Raw genomic sequence first — 18,266 nt, 5'->3', positions numbered from 1 at the left:
TTGGATGAAACGTTTTAAATGCGTATTTGCAGCATAGAGAATTGTTTATTTTGGTAATTTGGGACTAGAACATGAACACATTTTTGTTGTAACACATAAAATAACTAAGAATACCACCTGCGAAATTATTGGGCGTGCGATTTAAGAAAATGATTCGACAGCGGACCTTCATCAGCATACCCGGCGATTTCTTGCGGAATCACAGCACTCTCTTCAACTCCAGTGCACGGACGGCACATACACTCCAGCGGTGCTTTTGTTGATACCTGTGAAACGAACAAATGATGCTGTTTGGTACAAAGGTATATAGCAGTAGCGTGTGAAACAAATGCAAAGTGGGCGATTTTAAAATTCGCGGCGGTTGCCTACGTCACACGTCGGTGCCCAGGCAAGGTCGACGCACACTGTTTTATCGGCGGCCATTAATGATTCGTGATAATGGCGTCTTTGTGTGTTTGTGCGGATCGGTAATTTGTGCTGTCCCCTCGCACGTCTTTAATTAACGTCGAGCCGTTAATCACCGCTCGCGTACGCATTGGGCTTCGCGTTCCGAGGCGCGTTGTGTAAGCAGAGTTGTTCGCAGCGCATAACCTCACCGACAACACGGACATCAAATTTCATTAAGGTAGGTACGTAGCAAGCGACCTGTTTGTGTTGTGCGCGCTCACCTTTCTGAATTTCTTCTCTCCAGGCTTGGCTTTCGGGCAGAAAAGAGAAACGGAGGCCTCCCGTTCGCCCGATTCCTGGCAGCACATGCACGAACGCTCCATTTGCCAGATTTTGCTGCCACTCACCTGGAAAACAAAACAATCTAAGCTGGCTGGGTAAACAGTGTGCAAAACACAAGGGGTTCAGCAAGCAGTTAAGGTGAGTCTTGAACATTAAGATAAATTATAGTGTTAATATAGTTACTTGTAAATATGATGCACAACGGCCGATGCACGCAAAACTCGGTATTGGTTTTGGTACACATCCTGGGTATTGCAAGACATGGATGACTGGTGTAACCTGACACTCATCTGTTGAGGTGGTGCCTTTTGTCATCCGGGGATCCAGGCACATGCTTGATACCATTATCAATACAATTGTGTATTTGATTTTACTTCCTTTAATTTAACAATGCAATTTTAGTAATCAAATTTTCAGTTTATAATGACTTAACATTACCTAAACTTTTTGCAAGTTTAAAGCCACACATGATGCATGTGGGTATCACTGCTAGTGTTACCACTTTTGGGTATAATTCTAGACTCCACTGGCCAGATCATGTTGCAGAGCTTATAAAGCTTCCATCCATAGCTACCAAGCTATCATTCACAAGCAGTGTGGTTTTGGTATTAACATGATTTTCTAAAGAAAACCTTTGCTTGCCTAGTGAGAGGAAAAATTAAACGACGACGATACGAAAGCGCCAGGAGAACGCATCGATTGAACTTGAACATGCACATAACATGTAAACAGTCCGTGCGCTCCCGGCGCCCTTTTAAGCACTTAGATGCGGCCTGTTAGCGCGGCGGGCGGCCAGCTTCTTCACGTTCTTTTGCTATTTAAACACTTAGTGTTTTCCAATGTCAGCCGGGAAACACGAAAATCCATTATTTATGCTCTCGTGTAAACAAGTTGCGTGTTTTTTGTGCGTGCAGGTCCGCATGGTTGATTATGGTGGGTGCGTCGCTGCCGCCGCAGAAGGACGTCAACGAGCTTGACCTGGGCCAGCTGCAACTCTACAAGCAGGAGCTTATTGCTGCCGACGAAAAGTTGCGTCTATTGCTGGGCAACAATATATCCACAAGCGGAGATTACAATCAAGAGGAGATTCACGCATTGCATCGTTACAATGAAATGAAAGACTTTGCACAGGCAGTCATTGGTTATTTGGCGAACGTCGAGGGTGCCACCAGTCTCGAATTGCACCAAAGATTTAATTTACCAATAGATTAGGTAAGGTCAAAAGTTTCATTTTTATAAGAAGACTAAGCAGGTTATTCGTTAATTTGTTTATATTTTATTTTTTATTAATAATTAGAAGTACAGTAGAATCCGTTTATTATGACTCCGCTTATATTGACCAACCGGTTATTATGACGTAACAACACTACCAAGTTTGGTTTTCATATAAAATTCTGTATAAAAAAGTCGGATATAATGACTTCGCTTACAGTGACATGTCGCTTATTATGACCCATTTTTAATAGATTATGTTCGGTTATAATGACCAACATGATTCTTTACACCTCCGGTAATGTTCGTTGATACCCGACGACGTTCGACACGTGGCGAACTTTTTATATTTATTGCTACATTTTTTATGATTGTCAAATTACATTTATGTATTTACTATCGGAAAGACCAAATGCTTAAATAATAAATATAAGCATTCGGGCAGCAGCACCTTGACCACGACTTAATCCGTATTTTCCATTAATCCGAATTTGGCGTGGGTCATTCGACAATCTCAATGCTTTTTAAAGAACCATAACCGTATTAAGCAATCGTTCAATTCAAATGTTTTGAAACCGAAGAGGCTTCGAAAATCACAAGAAAATTAATTAAATGAAAAAAACAAAAGCAGACAAAAATTACAGATTACTTGCAGTAAAAAATACACTTGAATGTGTTATAATGTGCTGATTACGTGCAATTTTGATTTTGATTTAATATGTATGTATATGTACATATTTACACAAAAAAGGGTTTTCATTTCACAAAACGCTTTGTATGACGTCCGCTTATTATGACGTGTTTGTCAATTCCCTTCGATGTCATTATAACCGGACTCTACTGTATATTACATGTAGATTACAAAGGAAAGATGATGAATCTTAAGTTCAGGATATTTTTAATTCTAATAACAATTTCAATTTTTTATTTGACGGAATGTATTTAAACTATGGTTAAATTAATAAGACATTTATTTGGGCATTTTACAAAATAACAAAAGCATGTCACATAGAAATGGCATCAGTTATGGCTTGCTGAAGTTGCGCGCGTATTTCGCGACTCGGTGGCAAAATTAGCGGCTGAAATCGCCGCACTTGTAACACTTGCACTCGGCCGGCTCCTTCAGCTTGATATCCATTTGTTTCTGGCTATCGGCTGTCAGCCGCATTCCGTCAGGATCGTAACAATGAGTCAGCGTAATCACACGCTCGCGCAGATAACTTTCGCGGCAGCAGTAACATTCCTGCAGTGGAAATAAACAATGAAGTCAAGGTTGATATTGTGTAGGGCATCATCTCGTCATATCAAAATATGAAAATTTGATTAATATTTACTTTTAAAAATCCAGTTGGTGTAATAACCGATGGTTGTACTTGACTGTTACAAGTGCCTTCGCATTTGTTCACAGCCACTTCCCCATTGCAAGTTCGTTGAAGTCTTCCCAATTCGTCATATTCCTCTAAAAACACATTTTAGCTATCTGCATTTAATTTTAAATTAATTAAAAAATTAACCTTTGATTAAATGAATTTCCGATGGCAAAGTTTCGCAGTTTTCTTCGCCAGGTATTTCGTTCAACGCTTGCAAGTAAGCAGTGCAAACAAAGAGTATAAACGAAAAGAGGTACAGCTTCGATGCCATGGTTGCGTTGCGCAGGAAAAACTGAGGGCGGTTTCAGGCGTCTTTTTATATTTATATTGCCGCCACCAGCAGCAACCGATCTTGTAACACATGCGCCATACATTGTTTTTTGTCCCCTGAATAAAATCCAAAACAAATATGCTTAACACGTCTGTTTAAATACAAATGTATTAACTTTCAAGAGAATTTCTTGAAGTTTCAAGAAAATTTAAAATTTATCATGTTTGGTTTTTGGTTAAAGTATTTTTTTGTTTGTTAAGTAAAACAATTTCGGATCGCCTTTTATGTAAACACGATTTTCTTGTTATGCTAAAATTTTCTAGCATGCTGTGCGCGAAAAGTTGATTTATGTATTTACGATTTTTGCAGGTTCTTATTTATGCTAGAAAAATTCGATCACCATGTCCGACACATCGGAAGAGTCGTCGCCACAGGATGGCAGCCACGGCTGCGATAGCGTGTGCAGAGATTTCCTCCGCGGCATGTGTGAACGCCAGTTCTGCAAGTATAAGCATGAGTACGAGTCGCGCTCGCTCAGCTTTTGCCACGACTTTCAGAATTCCTCGTGTCCACGGCAGGCTTGCAAGTACGTATATTTATACGTATATAAATTATATATACGTTATATAATTTATTTTCAACATATAAAACGGACTATCAGCTTGAAAGTCAATTAATGTATTGTATTGACTTGGTAAATTGTATTCATGCGCAAACATAATTTAATTAGTTGAAAGAATTAGATAGCGATCACGCTTTTTTCTATGAAGTTGAAAAATGATTTATATTTCACCATAAGCAATTTAAATTGCTATAAAAGATAAATATTTTCAGATTTATTCATTGCACACCAGACGAAGTGGACGATTATAAACGAACGGGTGCAATGTCCATCCAGGTGTTGACAGAAGCCACCCGCAAAAACCAATTGCCGGGAATTCATCCGATCTGTAATTCATTCCGTAAGGGTACCTGCCGTCGTACACACTGCAAGTATCGACACATTAGCAAAGAGGAGGAAGATGCCGAGATAATGCGACTTATTAAAAATAACAACCGAAACCATGTTGTCCCGAGCACACCCTTGGTGATGGATGCACAACCGACACAGATTTATGAAAGCGCGACGATCCTTGGTCGACCAGTGCAGTCCTTGGAGGAATTAGATGAGTATGGCCCCACAGCAGCCAAACGACGCTATATTTCCAACGGCTTGGACTCGCCTGAACTACATGGACTGCATTGCAATCGAGGATTTAAAGGGTACTTCCCGGGAAACCCACCACAAGTATTAAGCAGGCTTGATCCGAGAATGCTCATGTTGGAAGAGGAGAATAGTATATTGCACAAGGAGATTGCGCAACTGAAGAAACAGGTTTCAGACTTGACCGCTACGAATGAATTCCTGCTCGATCAAAACGCGACTCTTAGAGTCTCAGGTAAACGCAACGGGTCGGTATCGATGCCGCCCGTCACCCTTACGAATACTTTGTCACAGAATAGCCAAGGGCAGGTTTTGCGCACGGTTGCCGCAAGCGTTGCTACCGTGCCTGTTTCCTTGGCCACAGTGACTACGTGCAATCCTGTTTCTGTGGGTTGCCCCCAAGTCAGTATTGCACCCGCGGCCCAAATTTTGGCCCCTAGTCAACAAATTTTAGGTAACGCGCATAATTTTAAGTCATACTTGTAATTAAATTAATTATAAATGCTTTTATATGTGCAGTTACAACTAATCAGTCAACACAACTCGCTCTTGCGAACAGTTCTCAAGCGCAGTTGGCGATTGCCCAGCAAAACCTCGCCAACAATCTTGCGGCGCAGCAGGCACAACCCCAACTAACGTCCCAAGCGCAGCAGCTTGCCTTAGCGACCACTACGCAGCAGCTCACCTCTCAGGCGCAACAACTTGCCAATCAACAGTTGGCACTCGCCTCCATGCCACAACAAACCCCTCAGGCCACCATCGGCAGCAGTCAGCAGATTGCCCAAGCGCAGCAAGCCGCGCAGCAGCTCGGTCAACAACTCTCAAATCAAGCTCAGCAGCTTAACCAGCAGTTGACTTCGCAAGCTCAGCAATTGGCCCTCGCCGCGAATAATACCCAACAACAACTCACATCTCAGGCGCAGCAACTCGCCTTGGCAAGCACTGCGCTCAACACCACTCAGCAGCTTACATCTCAGGCTCAGCAATTAGCGCTGGCCAATACACCACAACAGTTGGCGGTTGCGGCAAACGTCAGCCAACAGTTGGCATTGGCCAGTACCAGCCAGCAATTGCTGGCCCAACAGAATCTAACGCCGAGCCAGCAGATTGAACTGCATGTTGGTGCTCGAGGCACGCAGATCAACGGCATTAACACTTCGCAAACGCTCGCAATGTCAAACGCCACCGCACCGATGGTGTCATTCCCGATCATGACACACACTTTGCCGCATTGAGCGCGCGCATATCCATCTGGATGTGGTGTTTATGTTAGTGAATTCACAAGTAGGACTTTCGGTGCATGAAATCTATTCGCGAATGCTAAGCAAAAAAATTAACTTGTGATAATTATTTATATCTTAAATAGTTGCCAGTTTCGGACGCGTGACAGACTTTAGTGATTAACGCGGTTAACTTAATTATAGCGTTTGGCGATGTTTCGTCAAGAGTTTGTAAAACCCCGCCTGTTTTGCAAACGTAGATAATTTTCAGTATTTGAGATTCTATCTTAGGAGCTTTGCGTTAATGATCAACCCAGATTGCATTTCATATTTCATTAGTACAAATTGCGGTTTGTAAACAGTGAAATGCAACTTAGTATGTGAACGCTCGGACTTTTAAAGCGAAATTGATGCGTATTTTCGAACGCTCGTCTTTGGCAACGATGCTTGCTCTATAGTTTAGTAAATAGAATACTATGTGATTTTGCGTATTGAGTAATTGAACCTATTTTTGATAATATCGGACATTTATGCGAAAAAAATTTAAACAAATTGATTCACGGGCGTTTATTGCACTAGGCAATATTATAAAATCATAGTGCAGTTGTAGATACACGTGTGTACATAGCAACTTCTCAAGTTCAACGACTGCATTTATGATTTAATTTTATAAATAACTAATAATATGGATTCATTAGCAAACAGTAAGTTTCGTTCCTTCGAATATATCGTTAATTTAATGGAACCTAGCGTGTTTGTTTATTGCTACGTTATTAATATATTTTTGTTCTGCTGAATCCATTATAAAAAAATACAGGGTGAATCAGGACAAACCCTGTTTATAAAATTTACAATTCATCTTTTAATTGATCAGGAAGACACTGGCACGTTTGAGATTCTGTCGGTTGTGGAACTTCCTCCATTCCATCCAATAAGGAATTATCACCAGATAATAATTTACTGTACTCGTTAAAAAGATGCGCGTGATAGCAAATTATATCATTGGGAAGGAGATGGTTATTGGCGAATTCTTGAGCATTTTTTGCCATTTGTTGAGATTCATCGTCATGATTGACGGCCCAATCGACCTTGCTTTTCAAATCGCTTAGATCCTCTTCAATTGGAATGTAATGTTCCTCTGGTTTGAGGAGGTGGTAGAAATGTTCGTAATATTTCGAAGTTTGCTTAAAAATAAGAGAACCACCAGCCAGAAGGTACGGAAACCTGTATGCGGCCACAGTTCCATCAATGCCAATTTGAAATTTGTACTAAAACAAACCCGTTTTATAAGACAGTGTGAATGTTATGATTGGTTAATTACTTACATCAAAAAACTTGAAAAACGAAACATGCGGACTTTTCGGCCCATATTTCTCCTGCTTGTTTTTATAAAAGAAGAAATTTGTCATGGAAACATTGAATAGTTCCGGATGTTCTTTGGCAATGTCAATTAATTTTAGTCGAGACGGATGCGAGTCTCTGCCGCGCCAGAAAACTTTTGCTTCTCGCTCATCCCATTGTCTCGGCGTGTTTCCTTGTACTGAGAGCATATCCAGCGTAACCCTGCCCATGTTCTCGAGGGTCGCTTGTGTAATATCGTACGTGGGCATGACAATATCATAAGTGTCTTCGCTTCCACACCAAGAGAAAACTGGCACGGCCTTTTCTCGCACAAGCGGCCAATCGCCCAGATTCGTCATGAACTCCATGTCAGGAAATTTGATTCTCCGTAGTAGGAATAAGAGGATGTTGTCCGTGAACATTTTGAAGCCCACGTGTTCGCCATAACATTTTCGGTAGAGGCGATTGTCCGATATCACGTAGTGACAGATACTTATTGCTTCCGGTTTATTAAAACGTTCAATGACCTTAAAAAAAAACAGATAATGAATGTAAAAAAGACTTTCTAGGAGAGTTGCTTACTTGAGATCTTAACTTTGCCCAATTTATATTACGAAAATATTGCAGATCCATTTGAACTTGTTCAGGAACATCCCCACACTGATTTTTAACTAACCAGTGATTGAAATCTCTAGGACAATTACACATTTCATGCTTGATCACAGCCTTTCCAAATTTATATGGAGATCCTCCTAGATGAACACCATCTTGGGTAACTTCTAGTTGAAAATTAATGCATTCCTCATACAGTTTATATCTGGCAATGAATGAACCATCTCTTCTATTTAGTATGTTGTGCCATACTCTGCAGGGCCTTTTTGTATCCCCTGAGTTGAATGCATGTCCTCTGGCTTTAAATTCAATGGCACTGCTCCTTCAATTTAAATAATTACATTATTACATTAATACTGCAACCCAAAGTAACTTACTTGTTCGAGTTTTCATTTAAAACTATGCTGAAGTAGCGGGCGGGTAAAATAATATTTATTGGATCCAATCCTGGGCCGTGAATGTTTGCCGTATTTTGCGAAATTACTGGCATTAATGAATATAAACAGATATTTATGCATATTAATTTTATTCCGTGCATAATTGTTTACTTTTTCTGGGATTATATGTGAGTCTTTTAGTTCTTGTTTGATTTTAAGCTTTACCAGATCTAACCCGTTTGTTCGTAGATTATACAGTGTGTCACATATCTATATACAAACAGGTTGACACATGCAACACGTGTTAAGGCGGGTGTTCTTAGTTCCTACCAAATATTATTTGTTCTTAACTTTGAGTAGGTTTAGCATTGGGATTTTTAATGTTTTTTTTCTTCATTTGTTTGTTAATGAAAGTTCTAAAACAGCTCGATGTCCCAGCTACGGCCTTATATTTCTTTTAATTTTAAGGACTTGAACGCGCGCCTGCGCATTGCTTGGTCAGAGCAACAGTACGGAGTCGATTCGGCTGATATCCCATTTTGTGCTCATAACATGGCGGCCTCTATTTCACTTGCCAGAACTAAGCTGTGTTTCAAAAAGTCAGTTTAGAGCCTTTTTGTTTTAAGGAAAATTCATCAATTTAAGTACTTACGACCAAATGAAAACACTTTTGTAAAAATTTGGGTAAAGGAATTTGATTGCTTCATTATGTATATCTTATAAAATGCCTTATGTTCTATAATTCATATTCGTTAAGTCGCACATTTGCCCCACTTAAAAACATCGCGTCCTCGTATTTACAGATGATAACCTACAATCCCTACGTTATCATCGAAACGTAGAGTATGGTAGAGTACAAAAGAATATTCAGTGGATTACAATTTATTGAATTGGCGATAGTCTTCTGTAGTTAAATGAAAACATTAGGTGTAACAATATGGCGACTTCCACTAAGTAAGAAGAGTACCATTGATACTTTTTACTCTTGATATTATAGTCTCTATGATAACAATTTGAGGTGGTTGTAAATTGCACATAACACATAAACATTTTAAACTACAATGCGTTTTTTTGCAATTAATTGCATTAATTATTTATATTGGGTGATTACCAACGGACAGGCAAAACTACTACTAAGTCAATAAATAATTTGCAACATTATTTTATAATGTATGCATCCGCTAAGATGCTTTTAGAAAATTTGTGAAAAGAGTAAATTATGAGATGAGAGTGCTAGAATTTATTTGCATTAAATTATCATTTGCATGTGAGCGCATATCGAGTTAAAAAGTATTCATGAAAGCTAAAATCTTTTTTCTAAGCAGACTTTGTTTCGAAATTATTTCCGTGCATAACCAAGGCAGAGCGCTAGCAATTAATATAATCACTTGTGTGGTTGTAATCTAGAAGTTAACTAGTTCTTGATTAAAGTGTTATTTCTTTTTCTACATTAATATGGGTATGTTTAAACTGAAATGCTTGTTTTTATTGTCTTCATAGATCTGATGCTTGTCCGTTACATCCAGATGCTGCCTTAATTGAAGATTCCAGTGCAGGAGACCAGATATGCTCTGATTGTGGTTTAGTTGTCGGGCACAGGTATTTATCATTTGATTGTACAATACTATCAAATATAGAAACAATCACCAACGTGTGTATAGTATGGATTATTAACAAATTTTTCTTTTCAATTTTTTTCTACCAAGTTATTCATTTATACCAGGTACACTCATATTTGTAAATGAAATAACTTTACAGAGTAGTAGATCGTGGCTCAGAGTGGCGGACTTTCAATAATGAGGAGTCTAGTACAGAACGCTCTCGTGTTGGTGCACCTGAAAAGCCCTATCGTAGCGGATCGGATCTAACCACCATAATAGGCCCTAGTCCGAGTGGCCCTTCTAAATTTAAAATCGGTGGGCCAAAATATCGAAATCGTAAGTCATTGACAAGCACGAACAGGACACTTGAGGACGGTTTTCTACAGATTGCTTCAATGGCAGATAAAATGAATTTGCCCAGCTGTATTGTTGATCGAGCGAATGTTTTGTTTAAGCGAGTGCAGGATGGCAAACATTTACGGGGTCACTCAAGCGATGGCATTATAGCGGCATGTTTGAATATAGCCTGCAGGCAGGAAGGGGTACCACGAGGTTTTAAGGAGATTTGTGCTGTTAGTATGGTTAGCAAAGTGGAGAGCAGTCGTTGTTATAATTACGTTCGGAAAGTATTGAAGATATCGGTAGATTCGACTACATCGGGGGATTTTATGGCGCGGTTTGGTTCGAATTTGGAACTACCGTACAAGGTGCAACGGGTAGCAACGGATATTGCTGAACAGGCGGTAAAGATGGATATTGTATCTGGACGTTCGCCCATCTCTGTTGCAGCTGCAGCTATTTACATGGCTTCACAGGTGACACAGGTCTTGAATGTGTTAATTTTAACTTGATTTTGTTGTTTTAATGCAGGCTTCTGAGGACAAACGCAGCGCAAAACAAATCGAAGAAATAACCGGTGTTGCTATTGGCACCATCCGGCAGGCTTTTAGGTTGATGTACCCTCAAGCTGCGCAGCTCTTCCCGAAGGACTTCGAGTTTGCCACAACAATAGATAAGTTGCCAAGATTGTAACTGTCTTACAAAAAATTATATCAGTTTTAGTTTTAAGAGTGTAAACGTATTCCAATTTGGAATTTAATACGTTTAAGCGAGGCATGATGCAATTAAGATTTTAACTTGTTTTGCCCAATCGGCATTTTAAATTTTAACTCTAATGAATGTTTTTTGCTAACGAAATGAAGAAAAATAGATTTTTAACTCCTTCTCACATGTAATTTCCGTTATTACCGTTTTAGTCATTAATTATTTAGTCATTTGAATTATTGTGCACTCTGCATAACGTGAATTTTCACATCTTGTGTGAAGGTAGCCTTTGGCGATGCATTTTGAGTTTTTCAAAAATTTCAACTCTTGAATGATAAGTAAATCCTAGTTATCTCGTTGTTAATTGGTTTTATTTATTTGTTTCTTATTAATATTTTGTTTTTATGCGAACTAGATTAAGTAACCATACATAACCGACTTAAACTTGCTTGATTGTTTTGTTTTAACCTAACCAAAGTTTTCTCTTCACATGAAGAACACGTGAAAAAGTTAATACATACTTTTTCTTTTTAAATAACAATAGTCAATAACGTATATCAAAAGGAATTTGAAATGGCAAAGGAACTACTTCTTTCATCACAAGCTCAAAATGCACAATTAATTTCATGCTGTTTCTGGGATTATAATAATGGAAACATTCTGCAGATTTACAAGCATGGTGGAAGTGTTAAAGAAAAATCCTTAAACCTGATAGGAGCCGACTATGTTATCACTGCAGAGGTAGCCAAACCTCTTCTACATCTGTGGGCGCTGAACAGTCAAGAAACACTGAAGAACGTGCGTTTAGTGTTGCCAGAACCAGTCACTGTTTTACAGGTATGTCCCAAAGGCAATTTTATAGCAGCTGGCATAGGCACAAAACTCTATGTTTGGGAATTATGCACAGGGATGTTGCTCACAGTACAATCTGTGCACTATCAGCCTATTACATGCATAAAATTTTCATCTGGTTCAGAGTGCTTACTTGTTGCTGGACAAGATGGCATGATTGTTTGCTACCAGTTCAGTTTATTAATAAGCAACAGTGGAAACAAAGCACAGAGAGATATACAGCAACTGGAACCAGTTTATAAAAGAATGGATCACCCATTGGCAGTAACTGATATGCATATTGAAAAATTTGGTTTCAAATCCAGATTTGCCTCTGTCTCATTGGATTGTATACACAAATCCTTTGACTGCATTAACAATGGATTGTTTTAACATTTATGTGGGGATTTCTAAAGGTAGCATTCAAAAAACTTCTTTATCTTTAGCTTCAAAAACCACAGAACATTATGTAAAAGAAGATCCATTTGAGTTTATTGGCCATAAAGGAAAAATTGTTGCTTTGGATTTAAATATATACAATACAAGACTTGCATCTGCCTCAGAAGATTCTAGCATTATTTTGTGGGATATTAAGAGTTGCCAAATTTTGAAGAGACTTGAATTGAAGAGTATTCCGTCCAATATTAAGTTTGTCTTGACCAGTGATGCGTTCTTTGCGCAAAATGTCTCTCCAAAGAAAATCGTGAATTCGATTCAGCGGACAATCGAAGACGACGCGACCAGCACACCAGTTACATGGATTCAACATGAGTCTTCAAATGTTATGGATGAGTTGGTGGAACATCATGAGAAGAAGGAGCAGGAAATTGTTGAATTATTACAAGCACAAGTTGCCCAATGGAAGAAAGTTAATCTGGCTTTGATTAATAAGTAAATAAAATGCATAGACTATTGAATAAGGAGTTCTTTTATTACTTTTGTTGCAGTAAGTTTATGCAGTGAATACTTTTAAATACTTATTGGAGTATTCAGAATTTGGATGCTTTGCTTTGAATGAAAGAAGTTCTCAGTTTCACAATTTAATAACTGAAAAAAAAAATTAAATTATTTTATGAGCAAAGAGGTAAGTGCTAGTATGTTAAAGAGTATAACAATAATTTTGAAGACATACTCACATCAATATGTTTCTGAATGTTATTCAACAATTTGGAAATCCATTCTGCTGGTAAATTATCGCTGCGGCACTCATATTGAGTCATAATGGCAAGGTGTGTAACTGTTAGAGTCAAGGAAGCTGCTCTTGCTTCCAGAATTGAAGGATTTAAAGGTGGCCGCATACAACTTATGAATTGATCAACTCGTAAAGTTATTAACTTTGCAATCTGAACCATAAAATCAAACAATTAGTGCGTGTCTTGCAGTATTTAAATAAATGAAATATATTGATTATTACATACATCTACAAGTTGTGCCATTTGAGGATCCCACGAACGCAATTAAAGGTAACCGTTGTAAAATAGTCGTATAAGAAAAGGATTTATGGCTTACTTGTTGTAATTTTGTTTATTCTTTGAAAAATATGATATTCCGTTGCGAGTTTTCCTTTGCAATATTACCACCAAAATAAAAAACGCACTCATGAAAATTGAGAACAGGACTCCCACAAGGATAGCCGTCATAAGCTCGGTTAGCTCAGTAAAGTAAGTCATCTTTTAAAATCGTTATAGTTTGTAACGAGTTTTAATGATGTTCTGCAAATAATGTTTAAAATGTAATTTGATATTAAACTTTGTGCTACTCCTACTAAATTCTGCAAATTTATGAAATAGACATGTACTATAATTAGTGATAGTTTAAGGGTTTATTAATTTTTTGTATGCATAGGAAACAAGGGACATTTGCATTATATAGTAGTTTGAATTCCAGGAAAATTTAATGAAAAGTTAAGTTTTGAAACATTTCAATTATAATGTGTAATAAGTTGCCTATCTTAAAAACTGTTTGCATCACTTGCTAAGGAGAGTCCAGTTGTTAAGCATGGAATAAGTTTACACGAAATATTTCAACACTGAATTATATTGTTACACGTATAAATTGTTATGACATCTACTTCTCTTGGAACAACAAACATGGATTCGAAGTCTGCTCCCGAGACATGCAAACTAGATGATTTTATTAAGGTAATATTAAAATTTACTCTGAAGCTAATTTCAGGTTATCCTAAACACCATGTGTTACCACATGCGTTTTTTAATGCTTTCAAAAGCAGTCAAAATAAGATTAATTTTTATTTTTATATCAGAATGGATTTCGTACATTCGTTGAGGCAACAAAAGCAGCCAATGATTTGCCAAAAAATCGAGATTATGACTATTATAACACTCATGAGAGCTTCTCTAGAGAATTAAATTCAGACAGTGATCGGATACTACATCTGATCAATAGAGTGCTCAATGCTAATGAAATAGCTGGCAATATTAAGTCTGCACCTCTTGCTTGCAAGGAGGAGCTAATTGGTGAAGCAAATGATGTGATTCTGGACAGAGCTGTGGGTGCAATTGATGAAATGAATGGGTTGAAAAGTTTACCTGCAGCCCTGTAATTCAGACAGTTTCAGCAAATATCTCAGTAAATGGATCATGGAACAGAGTGAACAAAATAACTGTTAACGACCGCGAAAGTACGGTAAATACAACAATTTTAACAAAACAAATCACATGATTTTAAATTTTGCTGATAAAAATTTTACTTTGTAGGTGACAAAACTGACAGGACAAAACTCAATTCATTTGTTGACAGCTAAAAACATTGTCAGGCCACAGACTTATTTTAAAGATAAAGTTGATAATGGTAATATTCATCCCTGGAAACCAAGAATCACTGAGAAACCTAATTCTTTGAAACCACTGGCTTTGCATTTGGAGCCAAATGAAGAGTTTGAAGAATTTGATGAATGGTCACATCCATATGAGTTTGAGTTGGAGCACTTTAAGGTGCCTGAAGTATTTTTGGCTGATATAAAAGAGCCATCAGCTGTTGAAAATGTAAATAATACACCACTTCATGAAATAACAACTGAGGAACAGTTGGATGAGCTGGTTGAAGAACTTAGAAAGCACAAGGAGATTGCAATTGATTTGGAGCATCATTCATACAGGACTTTTCAGGGTATTACATGTTTGATGCAAATATCCACTAGGAAAGCGGATTATTTAGTAGACACTTTAAGTTTGAGACATAAATTATATGTGTTGAATGAAGTTTTTACCAAGCCAAGCATTTTGAAGGTAAATAGTTTATTTTCTTTCATTATTAGGTCCATAATTTATTCGTTTAATTTTCTGCTTAGATTTTTCACGGTGCTGATATGGATATACAGTGGTTGCAACGCGATTTATCGTTGTACATTGTTAATATGTTTGATACGCATCAAGCGGCGAAAACGTTAGGTTATTCCGGGTTATCACTTGCGTATTTATTGAATCGATTTTGTCACTTTATGCCAAATAAAAAGTTTCAGTTGGCAGATTGGAGGATACGTCCTCTGCCACAGGCGCTGAAAGATTATGCGCGTGAGGATACACATTATTTGATTTATGTATATGAGATGCTTAAGAAGGAGTTGTATAAGCAGGCGAATGGCAATGACAATTTAGTAAGAGCAGTGTTTCAAGCTAGTACTGAAGTTTGTAAAATGGTAAGTGTTGTTTATTCAATAATTGTTAGAAATTGGTTTTAATTTTTCGCTTTGCAGAGGTATATTAAACCAAGATGGACGCCGGACGCGCATCTTAAATTATGTAGAAGGCGCAAGAAGATGTTTGATAATCGTCAGATGTATGCGCTGAAGGAAATTTACAAGTGGCGAGACGGAATCTCACGTGATGAGGATGAGAGCACTGGGTAAGTTATTTAAGGTAGATATGATAACAAGTGGTGTCGTTTCTTCTATCATTGCTTGTAATTCTAATTTGTATCACTCGAAATGTGTTTGAAGATTTGTGAAAAGAAATACCTCCTATAATTTGTGGAAATGTATAATGCGCTTTAGTTGGTAGAAATTTCACTTCTTGTGACGTCACATTTGAGTAAACAAACCTATATCACTTGACATTCATTTAGATGAAACAAGGTGGATGTAGTGGGTCGCTTGTTGACTCTAAAGTGATTAATAGCTTTCATTGGTGTTTAACAAAACACAATGAATTCAAATTAATCAATCTCGCTCTTAAACAAGGAAACAAGATCATGACTTAAAAAAGTACACATAATTTTAGTTATTATTAGTTTAAGGTATTTCTGTTTTATCATGCCATAAAAATAGTCAATATTTGTTTATAGGTATGTCTTACCCAATCATATGATGCTTCAAATAGCGGAAATGTTGCCACGAGAGGTGCAAGGAATCCTCGCTTGTTGCAGTCCGATTCCGCCATTAGCGCGCGCTCATTCCTTGGAATTACATCATATTATTTTGAGGGCAAGGGAACAGCCGTTAGAGAAGGTTTTAAATTTGTTTTTATTTTTGTCAAATATAATCTAACTTATATTTTTTCATAGCCAATAATGCAGGAAAGTAATAGACGAATCGTGAGCAAAGAACTTGTTCGTATTAATATCGACAGCCCTCTGCATTGTCCACACGACATGACGAAGCTAGACAACAAGGATAACTTGCCCACCTTGCTTAATTGTTTAGCAATGAAAGATGTTAACGAAAATATTCTTCCTTTAGAACAGCAGTCATCGTCTTGTAAAATATTCAATGACTTGTCTCTTAAACCCAGAGCTAAGAAGAAACCTAGTTTTACATTTTTGGGACCTTTCGAGAGGTATAAACTAATAAGACCGTTTCTCCAAGCCGAAGCTGCTGAAAAGGAAAAACCAAAAGAAGATAAAATCACTGTTGAGGATGATCCGTCAGTTGATGATCGTATTGCAGCGGTATGTTGGTACATTCTTGAATTTCCATTCAACTATTTTGAATTAAATTATTTTTAGTTGCACGAACACTTCGTACAAGTTAGGGATGCTTTGAATGAAGATCAAGGGCCAGGCAAAGAGGAGCCCCCAGTGCAAGCCCGTGACGATTTTGCCGCATCTTTGTCTTCGGTGATTTCCTTGGATACATCGCAGCCTTTGATAAGTATGCCTGGATCGAAAAAGCGAAAGAGAAGTGATACAGTTGACCGCTTTGGCACAATTGTCACCAAAGATGACAATGAGGCAGAAATTCATAAAACTAGCAAGTCAGAGCATCCCAACAAGAAGCAAAAGAGCAATAAATCTAATGATCATAATCAAAAGTACCCGACAAGTCGAGGCAAAAATTCTAAACAAAATCAAAAGGGGGATAAACATCAACGCGGTGGCAAACATAATTTTAATAGTAAACGAGGACGAGGTGGTAGAAGTTCCAATTTCCAAAATGAAGCTGCCATGCATCCTTATGACTACAGTCGAGTTGATTATAGTGAGTTTAGGGGTGGTGGTCGGACGGTTGGCCATAAACAAGTTGAAACAAAACACAGAGGAAAAGTAAGACACTTGTTCAAATGTTTCATTTCAAATATTTTTTAATTGGTGTTTTTGTTCTTGTTTGACAGGGACAAAATAAACGAAGTTTTGGTGGACGTGGCGGACGAGGCGGTCGTGGACATAATCAATCAATGACTTTCCAGCCTACGCGCGGTAGAGGTTCTTTCCGAGGACGCAACTAGCAAGTAAGAGTCACATTTTTCACAAATCCATTCATTTTCGTTTTCAAAGATTTGTCAAAAATATATGAATTTTAAATTTAAATTAGGTCTTTGATAACTTCAGCCAAATCCTCGTTGTGCAAACGGTAAACATTCCAATCCTCCTCTTGAGTCAGATTGACGCATCCTAACGCCTTGTAAAAATCCTTTGCCGGATTCCAACTTAAAACGTGAAAATCCATACGTTTGCTGGACTCGTGTGCGAGTTTTGCAACTGCTAAAAAGAGCTTCTTGCCAACGCCGCCTTTTCGGTGTTCGGGAAGCACGAAGAGGTCCTCGAGGAATACTGATTTGCCTACCCACGTGCTATAGCATGGATAATAGAGGGCGTAGCCCACGATTTTGTTTACGTCTGTTGCTGGGCATGCGACGAATGTAGCAAATGCAGGATTAGATCCGAAACCGTCTGATATTAAAGTTTCCGTGGAGATTTTTACTTGGTCTGCCATTTTTTCAAACTCTGCTAGTTGCTATGCAATGAACATATGCAATACTTAGAGTCTATTCATGATGAAATGCTTGAAAACAATGTACCTTAATCATGTCGTAGATTTGTGACATGTCTTCCTTACGGCCTGCCCGGATTGTGATTGAATCCATGCTTATTATATTTTCTACTTAGGAACTAATGAGGAAGCGTTGGTAGATCACGACTAATGTGCTATTTGTGGGTCTGCTGTAAGGAGATAAGCAGACCTGTCAAATCAAGTTACGTTCAAGGTCCAATCACAATA

The 18,266-nt window shown here is 38.0% G+C and overlaps 8 protein-coding genes across 8 annotated transcripts; 4 read left to right on the top strand and 4 right to left on the bottom strand.

Annotated features, from left to right (window-relative positions):
• Nucleotides 1-25: 25 nt before the first annotated feature.
• Nucleotides 26-1,256, bottom strand: LOC135796164 (bursicon-like). Its single transcript, XM_065308086.1, has 4 exons — nt 1,168-1,256; nt 913-1,106; nt 669-794; nt 26-266 (listed from the first exon to the last, which is right to left on the bottom strand). Exons 1-4 carry the CDS (start codon nt 1,196-1,198, stop codon nt 126-128), a joined length of 492 nt encoding a protein of 163 aa, XP_065164158.1. The 5' UTR covers nt 1,199-1,256; the 3' UTR covers nt 26-125.
• On the top strand, nt 728-6,751 carry LOC135796160 (zinc finger CCCH domain-containing protein 10-like). Its single transcript, XM_065308082.1, has 5 exons — nt 728-867; nt 1,644-1,941; nt 3,952-4,168; nt 4,417-5,240; nt 5,306-6,751. Exons 3-5 carry the CDS (start codon nt 3,984-3,986, stop codon nt 6,019-6,021), a joined length of 1,725 nt encoding a protein of 574 aa, XP_065164154.1. The 5' UTR covers nt 728-867; nt 1,644-1,941; nt 3,952-3,983; the 3' UTR covers nt 6,022-6,751.
• On the bottom strand, nt 2,895-3,959 carry LOC135796165 (partner of bursicon-like). The gene is made up of 3 exons (XM_065308087.1): nt 3,456-3,959; nt 3,276-3,400; nt 2,895-3,184 (listed from the first exon to the last, which is right to left on the bottom strand). Exons 1-3 carry the CDS (start codon nt 3,580-3,582, stop codon nt 3,014-3,016), a joined length of 423 nt encoding a protein of 140 aa, XP_065164159.1. The 5' UTR covers nt 3,583-3,959; the 3' UTR covers nt 2,895-3,013.
• Nucleotides 6,752-6,760: 9 nt separating the features above from the next.
• On the bottom strand, nt 6,761-8,612 carry LOC135796161 (protein O-glucosyltransferase 2-like). The gene is made up of 4 exons (XM_065308083.1): nt 8,337-8,612; nt 7,930-8,281; nt 7,332-7,874; nt 6,761-7,274 (listed from the first exon to the last, which is right to left on the bottom strand). Exons 1-4 carry the CDS (start codon nt 8,495-8,497, stop codon nt 6,855-6,857), a joined length of 1,476 nt encoding a protein of 491 aa, XP_065164155.1. The 5' UTR covers nt 8,498-8,612; the 3' UTR covers nt 6,761-6,854.
• A 512-nt stretch (nt 8,613-9,124) lies between these two features.
• Nucleotides 9,125-11,165, top strand: LOC135796163 (transcription initiation factor IIB-like). Its single transcript, XM_065308085.1, has 4 exons — nt 9,125-9,290; nt 9,837-9,935; nt 10,095-10,752; nt 10,808-11,165. Exons 1-4 carry the CDS (start codon nt 9,274-9,276, stop codon nt 10,967-10,969), a joined length of 936 nt encoding a protein of 311 aa, XP_065164157.1. The 5' UTR covers nt 9,125-9,273; the 3' UTR covers nt 10,970-11,165.
• A 134-nt stretch (nt 11,166-11,299) lies between these two features.
• On the top strand, nt 11,300-13,229 carry LOC135796162 (WD repeat-containing protein 18). Its single transcript, XM_065308084.1, is given in 3 exon segments — nt 11,300-12,159; nt 12,161-12,703; nt 12,760-13,229. Coding segments are annotated over 3 exon segments (1,164 nt in total). The 5' UTR covers nt 11,300-11,554; the 3' UTR covers nt 12,776-13,229.
• Nucleotides 13,230-13,766: 537 nt separating this feature from the next.
• Nucleotides 13,767-17,575, top strand: LOC135796157 (exosome complex component 10 homolog). Its single transcript, XM_065308078.1, is given in 10 exon segments — nt 13,767-13,953; nt 14,076-14,367; nt 14,370-14,458; nt 14,530-15,060; nt 15,123-15,470; nt 15,528-15,676; nt 16,115-16,277; nt 16,334-16,717; nt 16,775-17,311; nt 17,380-17,575. Coding segments are annotated over 10 exon segments (2,688 nt in total). The 5' UTR covers nt 13,767-13,872; the 3' UTR covers nt 17,494-17,575.
• LOC135796159 (thialysine N-epsilon-acetyltransferase-like) lies at nt 17,332-18,255 on the bottom strand. Its single transcript, XM_065308081.1, has 2 exons — nt 18,067-18,255; nt 17,332-18,002 (listed from the first exon to the last, which is right to left on the bottom strand). Exons 1-2 carry the CDS (start codon nt 18,130-18,132, stop codon nt 17,571-17,573), a joined length of 498 nt encoding a protein of 165 aa, XP_065164153.1. The 5' UTR covers nt 18,133-18,255; the 3' UTR covers nt 17,332-17,570.
• Between the last annotated feature and the right edge of the window lie 11 nt (nt 18,256-18,266).

This window comes from Atheta coriaria, unplaced genomic scaffold (assembly GCF_025399875.1).
Source record: "Atheta coriaria isolate IRGN ID8LTWV9N9 unplaced genomic scaffold, Caltech_Dcor_3.1 hic_scaffold_7_pilon, whole genome shotgun sequence".
Taxonomy (NCBI): domain Eukaryota; kingdom Metazoa; phylum Arthropoda; class Insecta; order Coleoptera; family Staphylinidae; genus Dalotia; species Dalotia coriaria.
This window is presented reverse-complemented; position numbering and strand designations above follow the sequence as displayed.